Source organism: Lissotriton helveticus, chromosome 1_2 (genome assembly GCF_964261635.1).
Source record: "Lissotriton helveticus chromosome 1_2, aLisHel1.1, whole genome shotgun sequence".
NCBI classification, from domain to species: domain Eukaryota; kingdom Metazoa; phylum Chordata; class Amphibia; order Caudata; family Salamandridae; genus Lissotriton; species Lissotriton helveticus.
In genome coordinates, this window is record NC_136058.1 from 188,818,900 (window position 1) to 188,844,934 (window position 26,035).

At 48.0% G+C, this 26,035-nt stretch overlaps 1 protein-coding gene across 46 annotated transcripts in view; it reads right to left on the minus strand.

Annotated features, from left to right (window-relative positions):
* The window catches only part of LOC144799531 (uncharacterized), a 5,513,712-nt gene that overhangs the window by 2,977,098 nt on the left and 2,510,579 nt on the right, over positions 1-26,035 (minus strand). For all 46 annotated transcript variants that reach the window (XR_013603860.1, XR_013603862.1, XR_013603865.1 and 43 more), the window contains one exon: positions 15,733-15,789. Coding sequence is in view for 43 of the 46 variants with exons in the window: in XM_078671256.1 (XP_078527382.1) it covers positions 15,733-15,789 (57 nt within the window). In the remaining 3 variants the exon portion in view is untranslated. The remainder of the gene's footprint in view (positions 1-15,732; positions 15,790-26,035) is intronic.

Genomic DNA, 26,035 nt, shown 5'->3' on the forward strand with positions numbered 1-26,035 from the left:
CCATCCAGTCTTCTTCCATCAGCGCCTGAAGAACCTGTGCAAGGGTGAGCATCTTGAACTTCTCCTGTTTCAGGTAAAGGTTCAAGATCCTGAGATCCAGGATTGGACGAAGCCTGCCATCCTTCTTGGGTATCAGGAAATACCGGGAGTAGCATCCCTGACCCCTTTCCTGCTCTGAAACCAACTCTATCGCACCCTTTCTTAACAGTGTCTGGACTTCCTCATGCAGGAGTAACAGGTGTTCCTCCGTGCAAAAACCTTGGCAAGGAGGGCAAATTGGAGGGAATTCCCGAAAGGGAAGAGCATACCCATTTTCTACGAGATTGAGAACCCAAAGATCTGAAGTAACCGATTCCCAATCCCGTAGAAAATAGGTAAGCCGACCCCCTACAGGACCCGCATGATCCTGTATGGCGGATCTAGGGCTGCTTTTCTGTGGCTGGGGGGTTGGAAGAATTGGAAGAGGAGGAGGCCTGACGTCCTTGAGGACGAGCTCTTTGCTTACCCCTGTAAGACCTGTACTGGGGCTTTTGCTGCTGCTGCTGCTGCTGCTGCTGCTGCTGTTGACCTTGCCGGTAGGGGCGAAAGGAAGAATGTCCAAAACCTCTACCTTTTGGTAGATGAACCTCTGGTCTGCAGCCCCAAAGATTTGGCAGTAGCCCTACTGTCCTTAAATCTCTCTAAGGCTGCGTCAGCTTTTTTTCCAAAAAGTCCAACACCGTCAAAAGGCAGCTCCAATAATGCGGCCTGAATGTCCGCCGAAAAGTCCGATGACTTCAGCCAGGCAGATCTCCTAGAGGCAACAGCGGTTCCCATGATGCGAGCAACCGAATCAGCAGTGTCCAGCCCACTCTGGATCATCTGGCGTGTAGCCGCCTGTGCATCAGTCACCACTTCCTCAAAATCCTTCCTGTTGTCATCAGGAATTTTAGGAGCCAACAGATGCAGCAAATCCATAAGTGCATGAATGTATCTCCCCATAAGACAAGTGGCATTAGTTGACTTTAAAGCCATACTTGGTGAAGAAAAGGACTTCTTAACAGTCTAGTCCTGTTTCTTGGCATCCTTATCCCCAGGCACTTGAGGAAATGCACCCACAGTCTTTTTAGAACAGGCTGCTTGAATAACAAGACTTTCAGGTGAAGGATGTGACGTTAAAAATTCAGGGCCCCTAGGCGCAACTCTATACCTCCTTGCAACACTCTTAGACACTGCAGGAGCTGTTAGAGGCTTGTTCCAAACATCCAAAATAGGCTCAGTTAAAGCCTCATTAAAAGGTAGCAACGGCTCAATTACAGAACTTGGGGAATGGAGAACCTCAGTCAGAAGATTAGATTTAAATTCGACCGTAGGCAAGGTTAAATTCAAGAGTTCTGCAGCCTTCCTCATGACCATGTGGTACGGCTTAACATCCTTTGAAGGAGCATCAGATACAGATGGCAGCTCCCATTCAGGAGAAAGCTCCAGACCACTAGCCTCCGATAGATCTTCAAAACAATCATCTTGAAGCTCACCTTCCTCCATCTCAGCCTCAGCCTCCCTATACCTCTGTTCTTCCAAGAGGCGCTGAGCATCCCTCCTAGATATCTCCTTCAACAGCCGCGCCGTCGGACGCGTGAACGACTCCGACGGAGCCGGGATCGATGTCGGGATCGACTCCGAAGGCCCAGGGCGCTGTTCACGAGGTCGACTCGGAGCAGGCGACGTCGGTATCGGCGTTGACGACCTCGGCGGAGCCGAGTACTGCCAAGGCGGCGTTGGAGCCAGCATGAAAGGCATAAAGGGAGCTGGAGCATAGGAGTGGGGAAATCCTAAAGTAAAAGCCAGAGGACACATAGGACCCGAAAGTGCACCAGAGGGGTATCATGCTCTGGAAAAGACTCCATACATAGCATTTAAAAATGCCGAAGGGTCTTGACCTGGGGCCGGGAAAGGAGGGTGAGAACCCTCAGACTGACCCTTTATAGCCTCCGGATTCACCTCTTCTTCTACAGGCACTGAACCCTCGACCAAAGGGACCTCTTCATCCTCTCGAGCCCGGGACGGCACCGGAGATGGATTCGAAACCGGAGTCGGTGAATGAGCTCGCGATTCCAAAGGCGAAGCCTCACCTTCTGGATCCAAGACTTCTGGCGATGGAGACACAAAATCCTTCCCATGCTTCTTCTTAGGCGACTTTGGCCTAGAGTCCGAACCCTTACCAGAGTGATGTCGAGACCCATGCCTTAGTTTCTTATGTTTTTTCTTCGACTTCGAAGCATTATCAGAAGAAGACCTCGAAGGGGACGCCGTACGGGATCTTGACCGCGACCTCGACTTTGACCTCGCCCTTCTCGAATGTGATCTCGAAGTCTTCTTTTCACTGCTACCTCTCAACTTCGCCATCAGAAGCTTGGTCTCCCTTTCACGAAGCGCCTTCGGGTTCATTTTTCTGCACGAAGAGCAGCCGTCGACATCATGGTCCGAACTCAGGCACCAGATACAATCCTCGTGCGGGTCCGTGATAGACATCATCTTGCCGCACTCCCTACAAGGCTTGAACTCGGTCTTCTTAGTCGACATCGCTAGAGACACAAAGAAGCAGGAAAATCAAGAAAACAGTAAAAAAGTTACCAAAGGCTACAGAGATTCCCCGAAACCATTAGCGTCAACGACGCGGAAAAAAGGGAACTGATGTCATCACAACGGCGTGGGCCTATTATGGTGTCGGTGACGTCAGCGGAGTCGCGCGCGATGCCGTGCCTCTATGACGTCGTCCACGTTGGCGCGAAGCTACAAAAACAATTTCCAAATGTTGCTGAAGCAAGGGGGATAGTCACAAGGTGAGGAATCCACTGGCAGATGTATCTATCAGAAATTGTGTTCACATGTATGTTGACGCATTGTACATTTTTACGTACAGACTGCATGACATGGTACATTGTGACTGTTTGGGAGGAGCTGCCTATTTGATGCGGGACAGTGGACATTTCGACAACATCACAGATGTGTGTTTGTACTTGTACATTATCAACTCACATTTCCCTGCTATACCAAATGTGATTGGCCAGTTTCTGTACTCAAGCGGCACCAGTTGTGTGAACTGTTCTGTTGTGGACGTGTTGCGGTTTATACCACATTATTGTCAATGTTGATGTGCTCTGCATGTTATGTGTGTGTGCTGCATTTCAGGAGAGTCGCCCCTGCAGCTCTGATTTTGCTGCCCCTAATCCCTTTCATGTGGTGTGCCTTTGACATCTGTGCTTATATAGTGCTGAGATGTTGCAGACTTGGATACATTGGACTCTCGGTGGGAGTTGGGAGACTGGGACATGGTTTGTCCGCTGATGTGTTGCTGAGGTCAGGGGTTGTTTGTGCAAGTGGATGTGTCAGTGTGTGACCTGCTCCTTTACAGTTGTGGTCCACACTCAGCCACCTCAGTGTCGTGGCATGCAACATTTCATGATATATTGACTGCAGGAATACTATTCGTCAGGCAGTGTCCCTTGCATTGTCAATGTGGCTCACAGACACGCCGCTTTGCTGGGTTTACCACATGTGCATGGGTTGGTTGTAAGATTGGTGGTGTGTGGGAAGGGTTGCCTCATGGCACATAGTCGATGGGGGCCTACTTAATGTTTCTAGGTGTGCTGCAGTGTGCCAAGGGGATCAGAGACATACTCCAGAGTCATTTTGGGTGTGCACTATGCTATACTTAATTGTGCATGTGTGTCATTGTGCCCATCTCCCCTGTCCCCCCGGTTTACTCACCCTGTTGCTGTTGTGTCAGGTCATGTTGAGCAGTGTCCGGTACCCCAACTCCTACCTACCTTCTCCACACCGATGACTGTGGACACCATTTCCTCCATCTCATCCAGCTCCTCCTGTGGCGCTGGACTCCCACCTCCAGTCTGCATTGCTGCCTTATGGTTGTTGGCCAGTTTCTGCTTGGTTTTGCGCTTCACATAATTCCAGTGCCTCTTGACCTCTTCCATTTTCCTCCTCAGCACCCCGACTACATTCAACTTGTCCACGATGGACTGCCATATTCAACTTTTTGTTGCCAATGACACAGTGGAGGTGACGAATGGTAGTGGATGGGGTTCTGTCACCTCCGTTATCAGGATCCTGTTTTCCTGCGGACTGAACCGCAATCTTCCTCTTCTTCTTGTCCTTGCCCTTCCCTGACCCCGAGGTCCCAAGCTGGTCCTCCCTGGGGCTTGTGAGGTTCGGTACTTGCTCCGGCTATCTCCATTGTGCTTTGCAGTTGTTTTCCTTTGTTTTTATTTTTTTTCTACTTTTATAGTGATTTTTTCTGCCTGACGTGTGGGACTTGCAGGCCTGGTGCAGCTTATCGCAGATTTTTTTTTTATTGCAGTTGGGCCTATCGCAACTTTTTTCGCGCTGGTGTTTAGATTTTTATCCCCATCCGGTTACTTTATCGCAGACATTTGACGTGTTATTGGGATAATATTGTATGTCACCGCCGTGTTGTTAATAAGACGGCGATATGAAACATCGCGTCAACCGATTTTGGCGATGATTATCAAGTTCTTGTGAATATCCCCACATGAGTATTACCATTGCCGGCCCAAGAACACATTAACGATATGGACATCTGAACTTCTGATCCCTCAAATGAGATAACATTTTCCCAGAACTGACAAAATCAGCTACAGCTATGCTTATGAAATGAAATGAAATGAAAATGCGTTTTGTAGAGCGCGGATAGTTGCCCGGAGGCGTCCAAGCGCTGTGACTAAAATGTGTTCTTACAGTTGGGCGGATGACACGGAGGTTGAAAAGGACCTATTTATTGAACAAAAAAGTTTTCAAATGTTTCCTGTAGGAAGTTAGGTCTGGATTGGATTTAGGTGGAGGGGAAGAGTGTTCCACAGCCTGGCAACATTCAGGGTGAAAGAACGGCCTCCTAATCTGGTCCGTTTAACCTTGGGCACGGCAGCAATAAACGCGTTGGTGGAACGCAGCTGTCTGCTGGGGAGGTAAGGGGTGATTAAAGGACGATTAATTGCTGGACCAGTTTCCCAGAATGACTGATGGGCAATACAGAGGGACTTGAAACTAATCCTGTCCCTAACAGGTAGCCAGTGCAATGTTATTAGTCCAGGTTTGGCAGAGAGCCTACGGGGAATTTGCAGTAGGGTGCGGGCCGCACAGTTTTGAATAACTTGCAGTTTCCGCAATGTGAAGTCAGGGGCTCCAAGATAGAGTGCATTTCCAAAATCCAGCCTAGAATGGATCAATCCCTGTACGACAGTTTGTTTGGCCTTGAATGGTAGCAGGGGGAATATCCTCCTTAACATTCTAAGAAGGCCAAAGCAGGTGGCAGATAGCTTAACAGCCTGGTGATCTAACGTTAGGGACCTATCCAGCCAAATGCCCAGGCTCTTTTTTTTTTGTTGAAAATTTCTTTATTTGCAAGGTAAGTCACTGTACATTTTCCAGCTAATCGTGTCATGTATCTTCACATCGTGACATATATCCCAGTATGCAATTCAATATTATCATTTTCTATTTTCAATGAGTAGTAACATCCCTTAACTCCCTAACACCCTCCCCCCTCCCTCCCTCTTCCAGCACTTACTCAATCCACATAGCAGTATTTTGATGGTTTTGGTACAATGGCTATGTTACAGTTGGAATCTATCGGGAGTACCTGGCCCCGTGTTTACACCATATAGATTCAACATTCGGTTTCCTGTGGGTCTGCAGCTCGGTTCTCGGGTATGTTCGGTCGTGTGTGGTGTCCCCCTGCGATGGTTGATAGGTTCAGACTAGTCCCCCTGGTCTTGTACGCCTTGTTCTAACGCTAGAAGTAGGGCATTCCATTACAATGAAATGGGATGTTTCCTGAGGCCTCTGCGTTCTTCCCTGCAGAGTTCCTGTCCCTCAGCTCTGCCCCATCTGATCACCTCCCCACTCCAGGTCTCTACCTCCGGCGGTCTGGCCGATTTCCACCTCATCGCCACTGACCTCTTCGCTAGCAGCAGCGCCATATCCACAAATCTGGATCCCACACTTCTCTTTTTCTCCTTGTGACCTATCCCCAGCATACAATAAGAAGCGGATGTGTAAGGTCTACCTGGCGCTACGGCATTCAAAATGCGGTGTATTGTACCCCAGTAGTGTCCCAGCTTAGGGCACTCCCAAAACATGTGCATCAAACCTGCATCCTCCAGCTGGCATCTGGGACAATTATCAACCGCCGCCGGGAACATCGTGTGTATCTTGTGGGGAGTCAAATATGCCCTATGTACAATCATCAACTGTATAAATTTAAACCTAGGGTTTTGGGACACTTTTCGTGGCAGTCTCAGTACCATGTCCCATTCCGTGTCACTCAGTGCCTTTCCCAGATCCACCTCCCAGCGTAGTTTCAGGGGCTGTAGGGGGTCAGCCTTACCCTCCCGTATTCCGGCAGTCAGCCATTTAGTCAAGTGACTACCCGCCGCCATGAGGTATTGCATAGTAATCAATGTGTTGGTGGCAGGCTCCTCTCCACCCTCCAGCCAGTGGGTGCTTATGTAGTGAGTCAGTTGTGCATGTTGCAGAAAGAGTGCCCTCGGTGTTTTATGGAGCCTGGTGAATTCCTCGTATGGCAGTAGTCTGTTATCTGAGAAAAAATCCCTGATTTGCGTTATCCCCGCACCCTGCCACACCTGTAGTCTTCGTTCCGTCATCGGGCCTGTCCCCAGTGGGATGCCCAGCAGTGGTATCGAGGGTGCATAGCTCGAACTTCTATTGGTATATCTGATAGCTCTCTTCCAGTATGTAAGAGCCAGTTTAAGTAGGGGTGGAGTCGTTGCCGGTGTTCTGGCCCCTGGTAGCAACAAGCGATGTATAATCCCCCGATTCCTATCACCCTCCGTCATGTTCAGCTCATGTAAATTGCGACCTGCCAGCCAATAAGCTAGCCATTGCAGGTGGCACGCACAGCCATAAGCGAACAAATCAGGCACTCCCAAACCTCCCTTATCTGTGGGTAGTTGCAGTTTGGTCATGCTTATGCGTCTCCTGCCCTTCCCCCATATTAGTTCGAGTAGTAGAGTATTTAGTTTCTTAAAAAAAGGCATTGGGATAATAATCGGTAGGTTCGTAAAGAAGTACAACAAACGCGGTAACACCACCATTTTTGAAATAGCCACCCTTCCTGCCACCGATAGCGGCAGGGTATTCCAGAATTGCACCTGTGTAGTTAGGTTAGTCAGGGCTCGTCCTAGATTACCGTCCAGTAAGTCCTGCGGTTGTCGGTATATCTGGATACCCAGGTACTTAAATGTCACGGGTGCCACCTGGAAACAGTGCGGCGGGAACTGGACCCGTGTTCCCGCCACCGGGCCCCGGAAGCCAAACCCGTATGACTTTGTCTCGTTGATGGCGAGGCCCGATAACTCGCGGAAGATCTCAAAGATCCGCGGTAGTGGTGTCACTGGGTTATTCATGTCTCTCAGGAAAAGCAGTATGTCGTCGGCGTACGCCGATATGACATGGTAAGTGGTAAGCCTATTTATCCCCACCACAGACGCCGCTGATCGCACTTTCAGCATTAAGGGCTCCAGGGCGATTATAAATAGCAATGGCGAAAGTGGGCAGCCCTGCCGTGTACCTCTCGCTACCTCAATCCGCTCAGAGATACATTTGTTGGTTCGAACCCGTGCCGTGGGTTTCCGGTATAACAGGGACACCCAGGCCATAAATCCGGCTGGTAACCCGAATTTGGTCATGACCGCAAACATGTAGTCCCATCTGAGGGTATCAAATGCCTGTCGTAGGTCCAGTGAGATACAGCCCTCGGTGTCACTCCCCCCTGTATCCGGAGACATTAGTTGACTGAGTCTCCGTAAATTCAGCGCCGTACTCCTACCCGGCACAAACCGACATTGATCGGGGTGTACCAGTTCCGGGATGTGCTGGGATAGACGTACCGCTAGTATCTTATTGAGAATTTTGGAGTCAGTGTTCAGAAGTGACAGCGGTCTGTAGTTGTCTAGGCGTAGAGCGTCTCTCCCTGGTTTCAAAAGGGAAACAATCAGGGCCTGTAGTGTCGTGTCAGGCAGGCCGTCTTTCTTCAATGCCTCACTATACAACTCCTGAAGGCGTGGGGCCAGTAGGTCTATGTATGTTAAGTAAAATTCCGCCGGGAGCCCGTCTGTCCCGGGTGCCTTGTTTCTAGGCAGAGCCCGAATGGACATTCTAATTTCTGCAACCGTAATGGGTTTCGCCAGGTCCGCACTGTGCGCTGCACTCAGTTGAGGAACACAGATGTCAGAGAAGAAGTCCTCCAGTGCCGGTTCCGAGAGTGGAGTGTGTGGGCCATATAATGTAGCGTAGTATTGCCGGAATGTCATGTTAATCTCCCGCTGTCCCTGGATCAATTTCCCAGAGGAATCTTGTATCTCCATGATAGGGGCGGCTGTCGGCGCGTCCCTAGTCAGACGCGCTAAAAGCGCACCCGCCCTGTCCGCCTGTGCGTGCTGTTGTGCGGTGTATTCCCTATGGTCTAGGACCCTCAGGTCCTCCAAGAGTTCCACATATTGTATATTAGCCTCCTGTAATTGCGTGAGGGTGCCGCCCGTGCCTGCGGCCTCGTTTTTCAGAGCCGCTAGACTGTCCTCTACTTCTCGCAACCTTACCAATACCTGGTGTTTGACGCCTACTTTGGTGCCCATGGCCACTCCGCGAATGGTAGCCTTGAAGGTGTCCCATTCGACCTGTCTGGAGCTTGCCGTGCCCGTATTCTCGGTGAAGTAATGTGTGGTAGCGTCTGACAGTGCGGACTTAAAAACCAAGTCTTCTAGTAGGCTTGGGGACAGGCGCCATGTCGGTATAGGGGTGGGCAATCTTCCCCAATGCAGTGTTAATTCCACCGGGTTGTGATCCGATAACGTCTTTTCCATGTGCCCCACTTTCACAATCGACGGCGTAAGTGTCTTGTAGCAAAAGATGCGATCAATCCTGGTGTGGAGCTTGTGTGGAGGGGAGTAGAACGTGTATTCCCTATGGGATACATGAAGTGCCCGCCATGTGTCTACTATGTCCCACCCCACGGCCCACTGTGCCAAAGCTTGCGCCTGTCTCCGACTCTCTGTTGCATGTAAAGGGGGATGTGATCTGTCTAACGTGAGATCTAGTACCGCATTACAGTCCCCACCTATAACCCAATCATACTCCACCCAATCCGCTAGCGCCCTACCTAGTTCCGCAAAAAAATGCGACTGCTCCACATTCGGGGCATACAAACAACCAAGCACTACACACACACTGTTTAGCAACCCCTTAGCAAGCACGTATGGGCCTTCCCTGTCTATTTTAGATTCAATAAGTTTAAACGGAACCGAGTTGCTAATCCAAATGGCTGCCCCCCCGGGAGAATGCAGAATACGTAGTGGCGTAGAACTGGCCCTTCCATTTACGTAACATCTTGGCACCCTCAGAGCCATTCAAGTGCGTCTCCTGGAGGTATGCTATGTGCACCCGCCGCCTATGTAGTTGTGCTAGAACCCTGTGTCGCTTGTGCACCGAGCCCAATCCCCGTACATTCCAAGTGCAGACCACATAATCATTAGGGGACGTCATTACCCCGGATACCTCTGATATAGTCCAAAACCTCTGTCCACAGCAATATCGACCACAATATGGAAATTTTCAGTGCTACATATGCAATGCCCAGGCTCTTAATGGCATTCTTGGGGGCTGGAGGGGGACCCAGACAGGCTGGCCAAATCAAGCCCACCGAGGATGGAGCTGAGCGTCCCAACAGCATGACCTCTGTCTTGTCCCCATTAAGTTTGAGACAAGACAGGGTCATCCAGCTGTTCACTTCGCTTAGGCAGCCCGCCAGGTCTACCATGGCCGCAGAGCCCTCGGCCCGCATCAGAGAGACCACCAGCTGGGTATCGTCCGCATAGGTAACGATCTTAATACCATATGGACGGACGATCCCCGCCAGCGGCCTCATATAAATGTTAAACAACATCGGGCTAAGCGAGGAGCCCTGCGGGACTCCACAGCCCAAAGGTCTGCTGGTAGAGATGGTATTTCCCTCAAACACCTGAAAGGTTCTATCACTCAGGAATGACCTGAGCCATTTCAACGCTCCTCCCTGAATCCCGATGTCATAGAGACGCTGCAATAAGATTTCATGATTTACAGTGTCAAAAGCGGCACTTAGATCGAGGAGGATGACGGCCACCGATCCTCCCCGATCTAAGATACCTCTAGTTTCTTCCAGAACTGCCAGCAAAGCAGATTCCGTCCCATGTTTGGGGCGGAAACCCATTTGTGAAGGGTCAAGCAGCTGATTATTTTCTAGGAAATTAGTCAAAAGACTGTTGATGTATTTCTCCAATATCTTGATGACCCAAGGGAGCAGGGAAATGGGATGGTAATTACTGAAGTTATTAATGTCCATGTTGGGTTTCTTCACGAGTGCCCTCACCCTAGCCTCTTTCCATGCTGGTGGGACCGTGTTAGTGGAGATTGAGGCATTAAGTACCTCCAACATAACAGGAAGGATAGTGTAGCCAACGGCCTTTAAAGAGCTCGGAGAAGCAGGATCACATGGAGAGCCTGATTTGACCTGCATCATTAAAGTGGCCAGTAGATCCAGGTGTAGCAAAGGTAAGTCAGCCAGCACCGATGACAAATTGCCTATTGTATCCTGCTTAGAGTTCGCCAAGATGTCTGCTGGGGCGTTTGGAGTGGTGATTGAAAAAGATGAGTAGATGAGATCCACTTTGTTATAAAAAAAGTCCGCTAGATCATTACTGCGAGCTTGTAAGTCTTCACTATTTACGGGGGACTGGGGAAGTTTAGTGAGACTTTTTACAATCAGGTAGATGTCCTTAGAGTTAGAACTGGCTTCGGAAATTTGTTGTGTATAGTACAGGGCTTGTGCTTTCTTTATTTCCTTCTTGTAGTCCCTGATGGATTTTCTGTACAAGGTTTTATCTGGGTCTGTATAACCCAGACGCCATTTCCTCTCTAGCCTTTTGCACTTGCGTTTAATATCCCTGAGCTCCTCCGAGTACCAGGGAGCCGAGGTCCTAGATCTCTTTACCAAGGTTTTTTTAACGGGGAGTATGATGTTCAGAGATTTAGTTATCCAGTTGTTGAATTCATCATTAGCTACCAAGGGATCTACATTGATAGATGGTGTTGTGGCTTGTAGCTCGTCGGCCCACTTATCTAGTGAAAGTTTGGACCAGTTTCGTGCGTGCCGTAACCCTGGTATCAGAACAGGGGGTTTGTGCGTGTTCCAAATTAGAGGGACTAAGCAATGGTCAGTCCACGGGAGCGCAGTAGGAGGCTCTGCCTTCAAATCGGGGCAGTTACTAAATACAGGGGGGCAGATTTATGATAACTGGCGCATCCCCAGGGATGCGCCAGTTATTTTGCGCCGCTGCTCCGCCACCCATGGTGCGCCGCATTTACAATGCGGCGCACCATGGGGCAAAAACGGCACAGATGCGTGACGCATCTGTGCCGTAAAGGTGGCGCATTGCTGGAGTTGCGTCGCAAGCGCGACGCAGCTCCAGCAAGGCTCGGGGGTGCCCCATCTATACAATGCTGCGTCAAGACCTACGCCTGCTTCAAGCAGGCGCAGGGTTTTGACGCAGCATTGGCCTGAAAGTGACTGAGTGAAATCTTATAGATTTCACTCAGCCACTTTTGCGAGGCGCACCTGCCCCGGAACGCCCACCCTGAGCCGGAACGCCCACAAGTGGCGCAGGGCTTTACAACGTGACGCATCTGCCTAGATGCGTCACGTTGTAAATGGGTCGTAGGGATGCGCCACGTTTACGCCGCAGTTGCGTGACGCAAACGTGGCGCATTCCCATCATAAATCTGCCCCAGGATCTAGCAAGTGCCCTTTAATATGTGTGGGTAGTAAGACAAGCTGAGATAACTGTAGTGCGGACAAGTCAGCGATTAACTCTTGAGCCGTATAGTCCCCAATGTCTTCAAAATGCATGTTTAAGTCGCCCAACAGTGTGAAATTAGCAGAAGTGGCAGCGAGGTCTGCGACTACTGAGGGCAAGGAGTACAAGAACTGTTTAACCGGTCCTGGGGGGCGGTAGATCAGTGCTCCAGAAAAACTAGTGTTTGGCGAAAGCTCCAGACTAAAGGACATACTTTCACAGTCCAAGAAGGGGCTGGGGGAGCAGCGGCAGGAATAATGATCTTTAAATATTATTGCTAATCCGCCGCCTTTCCCAGACAGGTGATCTGTCCTTGCTATTTGATATCCCTGTGGCAGTGCTTGTATTATATCGGGTTCTGAAAACGGAGTTAACCATGTCTCAGTGAGAAAGAATATATCCGGGTTTAGCTCGTCCAGTAACAAGGATAATTCTGTTTGGTGTTTAGGCAAGGACCTACAGTTGAGAAGAAACATCCTATAGGTATGCTGGGTCTTAGTAGTGGAAATGACTTTAAGATAGGTGTTACAGTGCTGACATTGGGGTGGCAGGTTTAGAGGGTGATAAAAATGGTTGCATAATGCCTTTGCTGGAGGTCGCAGGCTGAGTAGCTCGCTGGAGCTGTATCCCCTTAAATAACCTGGTAGAGGGGCAGGGGTTGTGGCCCTCGGTCCCGTCCGGTCGCGGACGGGCGCAGGCGGGCTTGCCTTTGGCGCGCCTTCGACGCACTGCCGTCACGCCCGCTGCGCGGACGGGATGACATCATCTTTTTATTCGGTCTAGAGGCGGGTGAGAGGCGTCCAACAGCTCGAGCGCAACCCTTAATCCCCCAATATGGCGTCCTAGAGCCCTGCCTCCCACAGCGTCAACACTAAATCTGCTGCGCTGGGAGCGGGATCGAATGCGGCAGAAACTGACTGGAGTCTTCAGAGTTCTTAAAAGTTATAAGGTAACACAAGTTTGAACAGAATTTTAAATGCACACAGCTAAAAACAATACAGCCCCCGGCTTCCGCCTCAGGGGTCCGAACATGCTAGTAATCAGCACGCTCGCGCCTTTGTGTAGTTTTTATATCTGGGTGGGCGGGAGGCGTCCAACAGCTCGAGCGCAACCCTTAATCCCCCCAATATGGCGTCCTTGAGCCCTGCCTCCCACAGCGTCAACACTAAATCTGCTGCGCTGGGAGCGGGATAGAATGCGGCAGAAACTGACTGGAGTCTTCAGAGTTCTTAAAAGTTATAAGGTAACACAAGTTTGAACAGAATTTTAAATGCACACAGCTAAAAACAATACAGCCCCCGGCTTCCGCCTCAGGGGTCCGAACACGCTACTAATCAGCGCGCTCGAGCCTTTGTGTAGTTTTTATACCTGGGCGGGCGGGAGGCGTCCAACAGCTCGAGCGCAACCCTTAATCCCCCCAATATGGCGTCCTTGAGCCCTGCCTCCCACAGCGTCAACACTAAATCTGCTGCGCTGGGAGCGGGATAGAATGCGGCAGAAACTGACTGGATTCTTCAGAGTTCTTAAAAGTTATAAGGTAACACAAGTTTGAACAGAATTTTAAATGCACACAGCTAAAAACAATACAGCCCCCGGCTTCCGCCTCAGGGGTCCGAACACGCTACTAATCAGCGCGCTCGAGCCTTTGTGTAGTTTTTATACCTGGGCGGGCGGGAGGCGTCCAACAGCTCGAGCGCAACCCTTAATCCCCCCAAATGCTTATGTCATAAGTTCAACTCTCTTAATCAGGTAATGCAATATAGTTTGTTCTACATGTACAAAAATCGACAGACACCTCTCTATTCCCATTCCTATCACCAGGGATCCTTCCCTTCTACAATTCATGATTAAGGAAACAAACATTTGCAATGCAATAGGTCTCAAATTTGTGAGAATTAAAGGTATTGGCATTGTAAATGACAATGTCTTTTACCTATGTGTTTTGGTCTGGCGTAGAGACGATGTATGAGGTGAGGAGTGAAATGATGTGGGTTGGATAGGAATTGCTAGTTGTTGAATTGTGTGGTGGGATTTTGTGGTATGGAGTGGATTTGCATAGTGGATGTATGTGGCATGGTGTGCAGTGGAATTATGTGGATAGTAATTATGTGATATTGAGTGTACTGGAATTATGTGGAGTGAGATTGTGTGCTATGGTGTGTAATTATGCGGATTGGTATTTTACGTTGTGGAGTCGTTATGTATTCGAGTTTAATTATGTAGTGTGCCGTTGAATTTTGTGGCATGATGTGGATTTATGTGGTGGGGTTAGATGTATGTGGTGTGTTGTGTAATTGTGTTATTGAGTTGAATTATGTAGTTTGTTGTAAAATTATGTGGTGTGGAATGGAAATGTTTAGAGTTGTAAGTGGTAAGGAGATGACTCTCTTCGGTTAATCATAATTTGGGCACAGTGAAGGTAGAGTCAGTTGTCATCAGCCTTGCAGGATTGGCGATTCTGAAGAAGACAAAAGGCGGAAGCCATACCGGGAAATTTCCCACTAACAACAGAATTTGCCTCTCTGACATAAACCCCTACCATCACCCAAATAGCAATGTGCATGAAAGGCTAATTAGCAACACCTGCTAAATAGGTAACAATGAATGTCTAAGGACAGCTCTGTCTCTGTCTTTACACTCTTCTGTGTCTGAGGTTCTACTCTCCGGTTAAGGAATGCAGTCAAACACTTCCACTGGTTAGGGGGGCTATGTCAGCACCTACACCTTGTGCCATGTCAAAGGCAATCCAAAGATGATCCACTAGCCTATAGCAGACATATACCTTAACCAACATTGAGTCCTGCACCATACGCACAACACACACTTGACACTCACACATGGATTTCAGTACAGGATCTCAGTATGACATATCAGGGGAACATTTAAACAAGCAGACCGGTAGGAATCACACTCTACTCCGGTAGAATAGAAAAAGGTTTGGCCCCTGCTTATGATTCAAAACTGCATGCTGCCACCAGCACTCACTGTACATGTTCCAGTAACACATACGGTAGTTGGCACGTCATACTTAATTGCAGAGCCAGGTTCTAGGTAAATATTTGGTCAGAGCCACAGCAAAAATAGAGATTTTTGTGGTTTTTGGGGCCAAACGAAATCCGGAATGCTAGAGTCACTTGCAGATAGGAAACTTAGAGCATGGGTGCACATCCAACTAACTTGTGTCATGTGCTGCTAAAAGGGTATGATGTTGGCACTCGATACTTAACCACAGAGCCGGGTTCTGGGTTAATATCTGGGTTAATACCTCAGCATGCATGCAGATTGTCAAGGGTGCTGGGGACCAAGGAAAGCCAGGATGCTAGAGTCACTAACGGATAGGTAACTCAGGGCATGGGAGCACATCCGACTACCATACATTGGATGTTCGTGTCCTAAAAGCCCTACATTAACTGAGGTACGGGAGCTGCAAATGTAAAGTAATGGGAGAACCACTGATTTACAGTTAACACATTTCATCAACTTGTAAATGACCCACTTGTTGAAGATTAGTTCAATTTTGGCAGCCTTGTGTAGAATTCATCGGGGAATCTGTTACACTGTAATGCTCATTCGGAGTTTGGGTGCCATTGGCAGCACAGTGCCCCCATTTTCTTCCTGGGGGCTTCTGCGGAATACTCTGTGTGATCTCACAAAATTTCACAAGTCTTGCAGAACTTCCAAAAAGATCACATTGGTCAATTTGCATTAACAGGTAGGTAAGCCACACACAAGCGTTTTACTGATTCTCCTAGGGTAGATCTCCTGAATTTTTCCCTATCTCAGAGAATGGAAAAAAGGCTGGAAATTGTACCTGCCGTTGGTTCCAATCTGATGGTTTATGTCGACTATCTTCTTGAGTGCGCTCGTTCTGTGAGAATAAAAACAAATTTAAATTTAGTGGCCTATAAAAGTAAGAGAATACTAAAAGTAGATACATTTGCTTTAACAGGCGAAGTTTTTGCAGTGTCTTTTTTCGGGTAAAGTACACAACCACAGCACAAACCATTGTGTTTGCCACCCAACAGCTGATCTCAAATGACTTGTGCTACAAGTGAATGTAGGTTCTGACCAACCTGTAACGTAACTGCCAAGAAAAGAAATTAGCTAGAGACCCAAATAAAAATAAAAATAGGGTCCACAAACGTTTGAAAAAAAAACGGTACTTTCTCAGGCTAAAGAATCTTGAAAGTTTTTAGTTACGATCATGATCAAGCACATGCCATTTGACTATAAATATTTGTGACGGTTTCTTAAGTTGAGAGTGTGATGCGTCCTAAACTTTGTTTGAAAATCGCTCTCAAAAATTAAACACACCTTTTTAGACATATGTCCCACTTATTGAATCAATCTAATTATGTTGTGATTTGAATCACATAATGTAGGCGGCTGGCTTAGTATATCGTGCACACTTAAAGGAGTGATGCACCTTGCACGAATCCAGACAATCCTTAAGGTGATTTTAGTGGTCTTTGATAACCTTAGGCTCTCAAAGTGGTAAGCTTACCGTGGAGGAGTGTAAAGCAACTTGTTTTACCATATTTAATCAATAGTGTAGATTAGATGAAAAAGAACCACCCAGTGTTTATGAAAAATAAGTCTACTTATTACACAACACAATCACTATCACATTGGTATATGTCCTAGCGAGAGATGTCAAAAAATACACATAAAAATACTTTAAAAAATCAGGTAAGTAGCACAAATATCTACTGGTCTCCATGGGGAGACCAAATCATATACTAAAGAAGTGGAATGCAAACTGCAAGGAAGAACAGGATTTGGGCCAAAGGACTCAGAGGAGCTGTGAGAACAACGAAGTACCCAGGAACCCCAATGAGGCAGTGTGTAGAGTAAACAGCTGCATGCTGAAAGTCAAAGGAGAGGGTGTGGTTGCAGTTTTAAAGAAAAAGGACCCTTTCCAGAGGACCCCGAAGAAACCCTTTGGATGGTGGTAGGTTGGAGAGCCACCCCTCCTGTGGATGCCCCAGGAACCAGGTTGTCTGCACCAGGGAAGACGGGTGCAAAGGGGTGAATTGACACCAGAACCTCTTGTAGACAACAATGGAAGACTTGGGAAGAAAGGCCTTAGGAGAAGTCTCTGAAGATGTCCAGTGGAATCCAAGGATGGATTCTTGAATAGGAGTACCTGCAAGCAGAGGGGACAGAGTCTATGCCATGCAGAGGTGACCAGGAGGCACCGGAAGCACAATACCCACCCCTTGCAGGAAGCTCAGGCAGGAAGCTCAGGAAAGTTGACGAGGACCTTGTTGCTGCAGCTGCGGGGACGAGGCGATGCTGAGGATGATCAGAAGCCATAGGGATGTCAGTGTCTAGGTGGTCGGTGTCCAGTGGGAGGACCAACAAGCCTTTGTAGTCGCAACTGGCATGGAAGACAACAAGATGCAATTGTTGGGACTAGCAAGGTCCAAGGGACTCGCCAAGTGCAGGAGAGTCAGAGCAGGCCACAAGCAAGCACGGGAGCCCACCAAAGCAGAAGAAGACCCTCTGCAGGAGCCACAGTCCAAAGGCAGAGGAGTTGCAGGAGGACCCCAGGCAGCTCACCAAAGATGGGGTCCAGGGTGCACGGGATGCAGTGAGGATACTGATCTTCGATGGATGTGGTGCTGGAGGCCTGAGCTTCTTGTAGCCCAAAGATCTCTGGAGTGCAGAGTCAACAATTCATTGCAGTAGCAAGTTGATGCATTGTAACAGCGGCTCAGACAAGTAATACTGTCCTCAAAATTGCAGGGAGGACAGGCCAGGCCTCTGGAGAGCCACAGAACCACCAAATGTGTTGCAGAGACTTGGGAAGTCCATAGGACGACAGGAGCAGCAGACCAGTCAGGTTCGTTGCGGCGCCTGTAGATGCAGGGGAGTGACTCTTTCACTCCAAGGGAGACTTTTTGCGATGTTCTTGATGCCCACAAGTCTTATGGGGAACCTAAGCATAGCACAGAAACAGACGAGGCAGAACACTTTCAAAACAGCAAGACCAGGAGCAGGAGTCAACCTCAATGCAGTCTTGGTTACAGGCAAAGTCCATCGAAGTCCAAGGGGTCATTAGCATTGCTGGTGGATTGCCACCGCCGGGCCAGAAGTGGTGATCTGCCCGCCAAATGCCCCTGTTGTACCCCACACCATATTAGTATGGCAAGGGGCACCGCGCAGATGGGAAGATCGTCTGATGCTTTTGCGCCGGGCAGAAAAGGGAGCAAAATGATGGTGGTACCTTGCATGCACTGCCATCAATATTAGAATAGGCACCCTGAAAGGCCTTTCCATGGGCGCGATGCCGCCATGGAAAGGGCAGGGGAAATTGCTTTGGGGACCTGTTACGGGCCCCCGGGGAGGTGAAGGAGGGTGAGGTTGCACTTGGGGGGTACCCATGGTACCCCCCTACATTGGCATACACAAGTAGGCAGGCACCACGCGGTGCCTGTCACGTTGTGCATGCTAATGCACAACATGCATATTGAACATTATGGCGGGTGGTGCTCGAAGCTGGAAAAGCTGATTACAAATTAGCCGAAAGAACTAAGATATCGTCAGCATACAGGGCGACCGTCATCTCACACTCCCGATACTTAAAAGGCTGGATATTCGGGTCGTCTCTAAGCCATTGAGCAAATGCCTCAATATATAAATCAAAGAGGAGAGGGGAGAGTGGGCAGCCCTGTCTGTTCCCCCTTGAGATCTTAAAGGGGTCATTAATGTTGCCATTCACAAGATGTCTGGTGTTGTGTATCGATTTAGATTCTGAATGAATTTCCCGATTCATGCCCTTATATAGGTACAATTGGCGTTGCCCTTATATAGGCATAGAAACCAGCCCTTATTTAGGCATAGCCCATGCTAACCAAATACGATCATGGCTACTTCCATCCATTCATCTACGTCACAACGATTTATTGGATAACCAGACTCTTAAGCAGAAGGGACTTCCCCTAGCCGATATATTGATTTCTCCAAGAAACTCATTATTATGCATGAACAACTTTTCCTTAGGGGTTCATCCATGATGTTCATATGCCCGACTTTTTCGTCAATACAGGCATTCCTAAACACCTTCAAGGCATAAATATACCTTCACTTGCTTTAGCAAAGCACGGTGTGGTTCGGTGCAGTTCATCTACCTACTTGCCCGACGCAGCTCCCTACTGCAAGTGCCAAAGGAAGCCGACTCACCAGCTGATGCACTAACAAAGAAGCTGACATCCTCCTGCAGGGAATCTAGCTCCAGTGTTTCTGCTTCCCCTTTCGGGGTGTTGGGAAATTGAGTCCCGAGACAGAGATACCAATCTCTTTCATTCTGAAGGTATGAAGCTGATTAGAACCTAGAGAAACCTTAGGCAATTCTTGGCAGAACTAAAAACTACTTCTTCCCTGGTACTAGACCTAGGTTAGGTACATTGGGGTAGGTGTATTTTTGACGCACCAGTTGGGTATACTATTTTAGCCTGTGTTATTTATGTATGTATTTTTACATGTCATAACAACAGACAATGTCATTACAGTATTATTTTATATTACTGTTCTCGCTGTACGCATTATACTTTCCATGCTGTTTAACGATTGAAGCAGTTCACCTCTCTTGCATGAGAAAGAAGACTGTTCAATAAATCCCTTTTGTTGAAATGCCCATCTCTCTATTTCTGTGCAACTCTGTAGAAATGAAGCATGCACGGTTGACTGAGTAAAATAGTTATCTATTGTTTCCACGACTCTGAAGATATTTGTTCCAGTCCTAGGGAAACAAAGTTGTCATGTTTATGCGGTTGTCAGGAACTAATCCCCTCTTGTTTACTCGAGAAAGTTTCTAGTGACCTCTGAGCTAGCTGGCTCTCACAATTAAGTTTAGTGTACTTGATAGAGACATACTGACCTCCGTTCTATGTCAAATCTCTAGTGTATATTATTCCAATGCGCAGAGCCTATTGGGAATGTAGGAACTACACTACACTGGCAGATGGATTCTGATAGATTAACTGAACCATACAACATAAATTTTCCCCTAGGTTAAATTTCCTCAAGACCTCTTACAGGTAGATCCAATTCACTCTGTCGAAGGCCTTGGTGGCGTCTATGGTCATGGCAGCTAATGGAAGGAAATATGCGGAAGCCAGATCAATCATGCCCATGAAGTCATAAGTAAGGTCAGAAAGCTGCCGGCCCCTGACGAAGCCCTTCTGATCTGAATGGAGGATGTCTACCATCAAGATCCTTATCTTGCTGCCAATATTGAAGTAAAGATTTTATAGTCGCCATTCAAGAGTGATATGGGCCTATATGACCCACAGCTTGATGGAGCTTTCCCTGATTTCAAAATCAGGATTATAGTAGCATCATTCCATGAAGCTGGGAGCTTTAGGCCCTCCTCTAATACCTGATTAAAAAGCGATGTCAGGTTGGGAACGATCTTATGGCACAGCATCTTGTAGATCTCGGCTGGGAGCCCATCAGGGCCCGCTGCTGTCCCGTTCTTACATCGTTGAATGGCTTCCCTGACCTCAGTGTGAATGAAGGCCTAGTCTAAGTATTGTTGCTGATCAGACTTCAGGGAGGGAAGAGGGATGCCTTCCAGGCAGCTCTGAGCACTAGAGCTATCCACCCTTTTATCTTCACAATAGTTGTCTCGAAAATAGGTCTGGAAAGCATGGCTGATTTCCCCATCTGAAGAGAAAGTATCATTACCACTGATAATTTCCTTAATGTGATTCCTCGCCCGGTCTGATTTGGTATTCCACGCAAGGAGCTTGCCAGCCCCTTCACCATACTCGAAGTGGGCTATTTTGCTTGCCTCCCATCTTCGAGTGAGCCTAAATTGCAGTATGTTCTCTAACTGACCCTTCAGACCATCCATCTTAACCTGATGTTCTTGCTGGATTTCAGGGGAGGCTTGGCAAATTAGATCGGCCTCAGGAAGCTTCAGCTTCCCTTCAATGGATGAGATCTCTTCTTTGTATCTTTTGTTTCTATAGCAAGACCTGCTGGTGATTTGGCATCGCAGAAAAGCTTTTAGAGAGTTCCACACATTTGTTATAGAAGTCGACACTGAGTTTGTTTTCAGAAACCATTCGGTTTCTTGTACTAAGAAAGAGATCTCCTCTTCCTCCAAAAGTAAGGAGCGGTCAAACGACCATGTCCTAGAGGGGCTAGTGAATGGACATTCTAGACCCAACAGAATACCTGAATGGTCTGAGAGATGGTTTGCCAAGTAAGAGATTTTTCTAACTCTGCCTCTTAACAAGTTACATATCAGCACATAATATATTCTAGATTGGGGCCAATATTTGTAATTTCAAAACAAGACACCCGGCTGCTGACCTGATCTTTCCCTCCAAATATCTGAGAAGGCAAATTGCTTCATTGCCCCTAATAGAAAATCCCGAGATTTTGTAGGGACCATGGCTCGATTGTTTGGAGTCTTGTGTAATAAGGGGTTCAAGATTATATTAAAATCCCCAGCTAAGATTATTGGTTCCGGAAAGTCCAACAAATAGGACAGGAGGGGTCGTCTTGGTTGGGTCCATAATAGCCGACCGAGGTAAACAAAGTCCCCATTATCGTAACTTTAACATAAACCCATCTGCCACCTGGGTCAACTAGCTGCAGTAAAATATGCGCCTTAGCTGATTTCCTAAATAGAATTAGAACCCCTCTGATATTTGCTGACCGACTAGTACAAACATACGAACCCACCCATCTTTTATTTTTAAAGTGAGAGACCGTCTCTTCTTTGAGAAGGTGTGTTTCCTGAAGAACTATTACCTGCGCAGATATATCCTGGAGATACTGTATGATGTTGTATCTTCTCGGTCTAGTACGCAGGCCATTTACATTCTAGGACAAGATCTGTATGGAACTCATAGTACGGCAAGCCAGAGACCTATCACTAAAGAGGGAGTTTTGAAACGACCCGCACCAGCACTTAAACCAACACAGTTCCAAAGCCATTATTCTTAAGAATGAGATAGGCACAATCAAGAAAGGGAGAATGAGGAAATGTTTATATTTTTGTACTCTGCTGCATCAGCCCCCTACCACTGTGCCCCCCCAAACCTCCCCCACCCCTGGAGAACCCTTACCCCAATTATCTGGACAGGAGGTTTTTCTGTTAAAATTCGGGGACCCAAAGTTTTTTAAAAAGGTCAAGTTGAAGGTTCTCCAGGGCCTAGCCAAAACTTGGGCCACAATGAGTGGTTCGGTGGCGCTTGGTTACTTCTCCAGCTTGGATCCTCTCTGAGATCCCTGGGTGCCCCAGTGTCTGAGGGACAGGCTGGCAATACCTCTGAGAGAAGCTGGGTTAGAGGTCTAGGGGGACCTGCTCCCTGGGGATACATTTGTTTATGGGAACAACTTGAGGACAAGGTTGGATCAGGCCTCTCTAGATTTAAATACCTTCAGCTGGAAAGCTGGGCCCAATCATACTCACAATTAAATTGTAAAATCTCACTGGGTTGTGGCAGCTTCCTAGAACTCCAGCTTGTGATTAAGTCTCCTAGGAAGAAGGAAGACTCTTTTTGGTACCAGGCTATACTCGAAGCTGAGGATGGTGAATTCAATCTTGCTGGGGAATTGTGGGGCAGCCCTTTACCTGCACAGGACTGCGCTCAATTATGGCGGAATTCTTGTAAGATCTTAAATGAAGTAGTAAAACCAATTCTGGTTAAAAAGGAACCACCTGTTTACAATCCACAGGGCCTTATTTTCCCCACATAGTTCGTCAAAAATTACTAAAGGCCCACCGGTGAGTTGCAAGAAATGTGGGCAGGTCTCTGCCTCTGACATCCACATGTTCAAAGAATGCCCTCCCATTGCTTCTTTTTGGGATAGTGTTGGAAACTTTTTGGCATGCACCTTGGGATGTCCTATCAACATCGACTTATCTTTAATTATATTCGGTTCTGCAGACAAAGTTACCGGCCCTGCTGAATCATTGCTTTTCTATGGCATCCTCCTAGCCAGGAGGCAAATCTGCATAAGATGGACAGAATCAGCTCCCCCCTCTTTCCTAGATTGGCAGTCTTCAGTCTTGGCGATCTCTAAGCTAGATCTTGCTAGATGAGGCAGTAAGAAGAAGAATGCATTTATGAACTTCTTGCAACTCAGATGGTGCTCAGAGTTGATAGACTGAGTTTTGTCCCCCTCTCTCTGAGTCCTATGATTATGCCGCTTTAATACTCTTCGGGCTAAGTCGGCTACTTTCAGTTTTCCCCAGGCAGTTTTAGGACGAGTGTCATCTAGCTCTTGGAGCTTGGCAGAAGAGTTATCTCAGTTGGTTCTTCATTGATCCCCAAGTAGGTCTGTTACCTGTAGGCGGGGCTCCACTTCCAATTGTCTACGTCCCTCAGCTAGCTGAGTGTGGGTACAGATATCGTGGATGTGAATTGAAGCAAGGTTGGTGGCAAATGAGGATATAGATTTTTTTTTAAAGAAAAAGCATTAAGAAATAATACAAATTCAAATATTGATTTAGTAATATTTTTCAATTAGACATGTAAATAAGTATTTATATATGAATATAAATGTTTATTTTAATTTTTTTAATAATAGTTGTTCATATTAGTGTTAATATACAATGAAATCTTTAATATTTAAATTGATATGTATTTAAAAGTTTATATTTTAGACAACTATATAAGTAAAAACTATATTTTTTCAATATTTTTTTTCAATATTTTTATTAACCACTTGGATGCTATGGCATGTCCAACGATTTCAATGTAATTTCCATTGAAATGAATGGGCACTCCATGACGAGTTACCCTTGTCATTAGCATCCAAGTACCGCATGCGTGCGGGCAGAATTCCGCTCGTACGCTGACTTTTGCGAAACCGCATGTTACGTGACGAGCTGGGCTCATCATCAGCGTAGCAGGAGGCTACCTCATGACGAGCCCAGCTCGTCATTAGCGTGGAAGGGGTTAAATGCAAACAACAAATACACATAAAGAAAAAACAGAAAACAAGGCAATATGATACAAGTACGTCATGTCGGTGCTGGGGGGGGATACATATTCAAATCAAATGTCAAAAGTAGGCGATGAGACTGGGGAAGGGGGAAGAATACAGGAGCAAGCAAGGTAGCTAAATTCCCGTGGAGGAAACAGCAGGTTGGGGGGATGACAGGTCAGTGTTCATTCCCGAGGGGGGGGAGTACAGATACCACCACGGTATTCGTTCCATTGATTCCAAATTTTCCCCCATTTGCGGGGCGTGCCACAGGAAACATACAGTCTTTTCCCTAAACATGCACCAATCCATGTTCTTTTGCCACACCAGAGCTGTCGGTGGCCTCTGGGCACCCCACAACTGAGCAATGTCTCTCTTAGCAATCATATTACCCAAGGTCACCCATCGAAGCTGCGCCAGGCCATAATCATTCGGCTCCCAGACATTCAACAAACACCGCCTCGCCTCTGGCATTGATTGCACACCCGTGACCTCACTCATCACTTCATGCACACGAGTCCAATAGCTCATAACCGCAGGGCATTCCCAAATAATATGGAAGAACGTACCCACCAGACCACAACCACGCCTGCACAGCCCATCCACGAGAACCCCATTCACACCAGACGAGGACCAGTCACGTAGACCCTATGAAGAATTTTGAGCTGGACAAACCGGAGGCGCGCCGGGATAGCCACCTCCTTCGGTGAGGAAATCGCCGCCTGCCAATCCTCATCGTCGAGTTCCAGACCGTCACTCGTCCACACCTCCCGAAGGTTACTCAATAAGTTGGATCTGGCATTGATCAACTTCTTGTATATGAGTGAGATCGTGCTGTCAGGGACATGCCCGTCGAGCACCCGATCTTCAAGCGGGGACGCCTCCCGAATATCCGAGCCCAGGGGAAACACAGACAAAACCGCGTGCCGGATTTGCACGTATCGAAAGGATTCTCTATCATTCAAGTCATACTCAACTTTCAGCTCCTCAAACGTCTTGACTCTGCCCTTGATCCACACATCATCCACCCTGCTGATACCGATCACATCCCACTTATCGAAACCCTTCGACTTCCAGAGGGAGCCAAGCTAAAGCGGGCTAAAGTGGGGTAGCACGGGTCGGCTTATCAGCCCAGCCCAGGGCCATGGTAGCGCGATGCCACACCTGCACCGCTGTCCTAGTGGGGCCCGTGAGAGATCCGCCAACAGATTTCGCATACAGAGCCCTGTTGTAGTTGCCACCAGGCCACAGCCATCTATCCATCTCAAACGCCGGGCTCGGTAAAGGACCGTAAGTGCAATGGTTGATGGCCCCCAGCTGGGAGGCCCAATAGTAGCGGCGGACGACCGGGAGCGCGATACCCCCGTCATACCACGGGAGCGCCAGCTTCGCAAGAGCAATATGAGAACGGCCCCCCCACACCAATTGCCTCTGTAGACTTTCAATCTCCCGGAAGTACCGGGCGGGCACTACATCAAGTGTATTCTGCAACGCATAAAGGAACCGAGGGAGCGACGTCATCTTAAATAACGCCGCCCGTCCCAAAGGAGAGAGAGGGAGCCTGCCCCACGCTGTCACATTGGCACGGAGGCGCTGGAGAGGGGGTAACAAATTGCGTTCATAACGGAGCACAGGGTCCAAGGTGATAAAAATCCCCAAGTACCTGAATCCCTCCCGCACCACCGAAATAGGACATCCCCGAGGCAGGAGGGGGGCCTCGCCGCATAAAACATAGATGCAAGACTTCGACCAGTTGATGACCAAACCAGCGTTTTTACGGAAAGAAGTTAAAACGTCAAAAAGGACGATCAACGATTTCTGAGGCGACGTAAGATATAGGAGTATATCGTCTGCATATAAAGAGATTCGGTCCTCAAACTCCGGAGTCCATCTAATGCCCTTCAAGGACGGTTCCCATCTCAGCCATGCCGCCAACGGCTCCAAAGCAAGGGCGAACAAGAGAGGGGACAAAGGACAGCCCTGGCACGTTCCCCTACCAAGAGCAAAGGAGGCCGAGACACGACCGTTGACCACCACCTGGGCTAAGGGGTCGGTGTAAAGCAATTGCACCCAGGCAATAAAGGAGGGGCTGAAGCCAAATTTAGAGAGAACTGCCCATAAATAAGGCCATTCCAACGTATCGAACGCCATGGTGGCGTCCA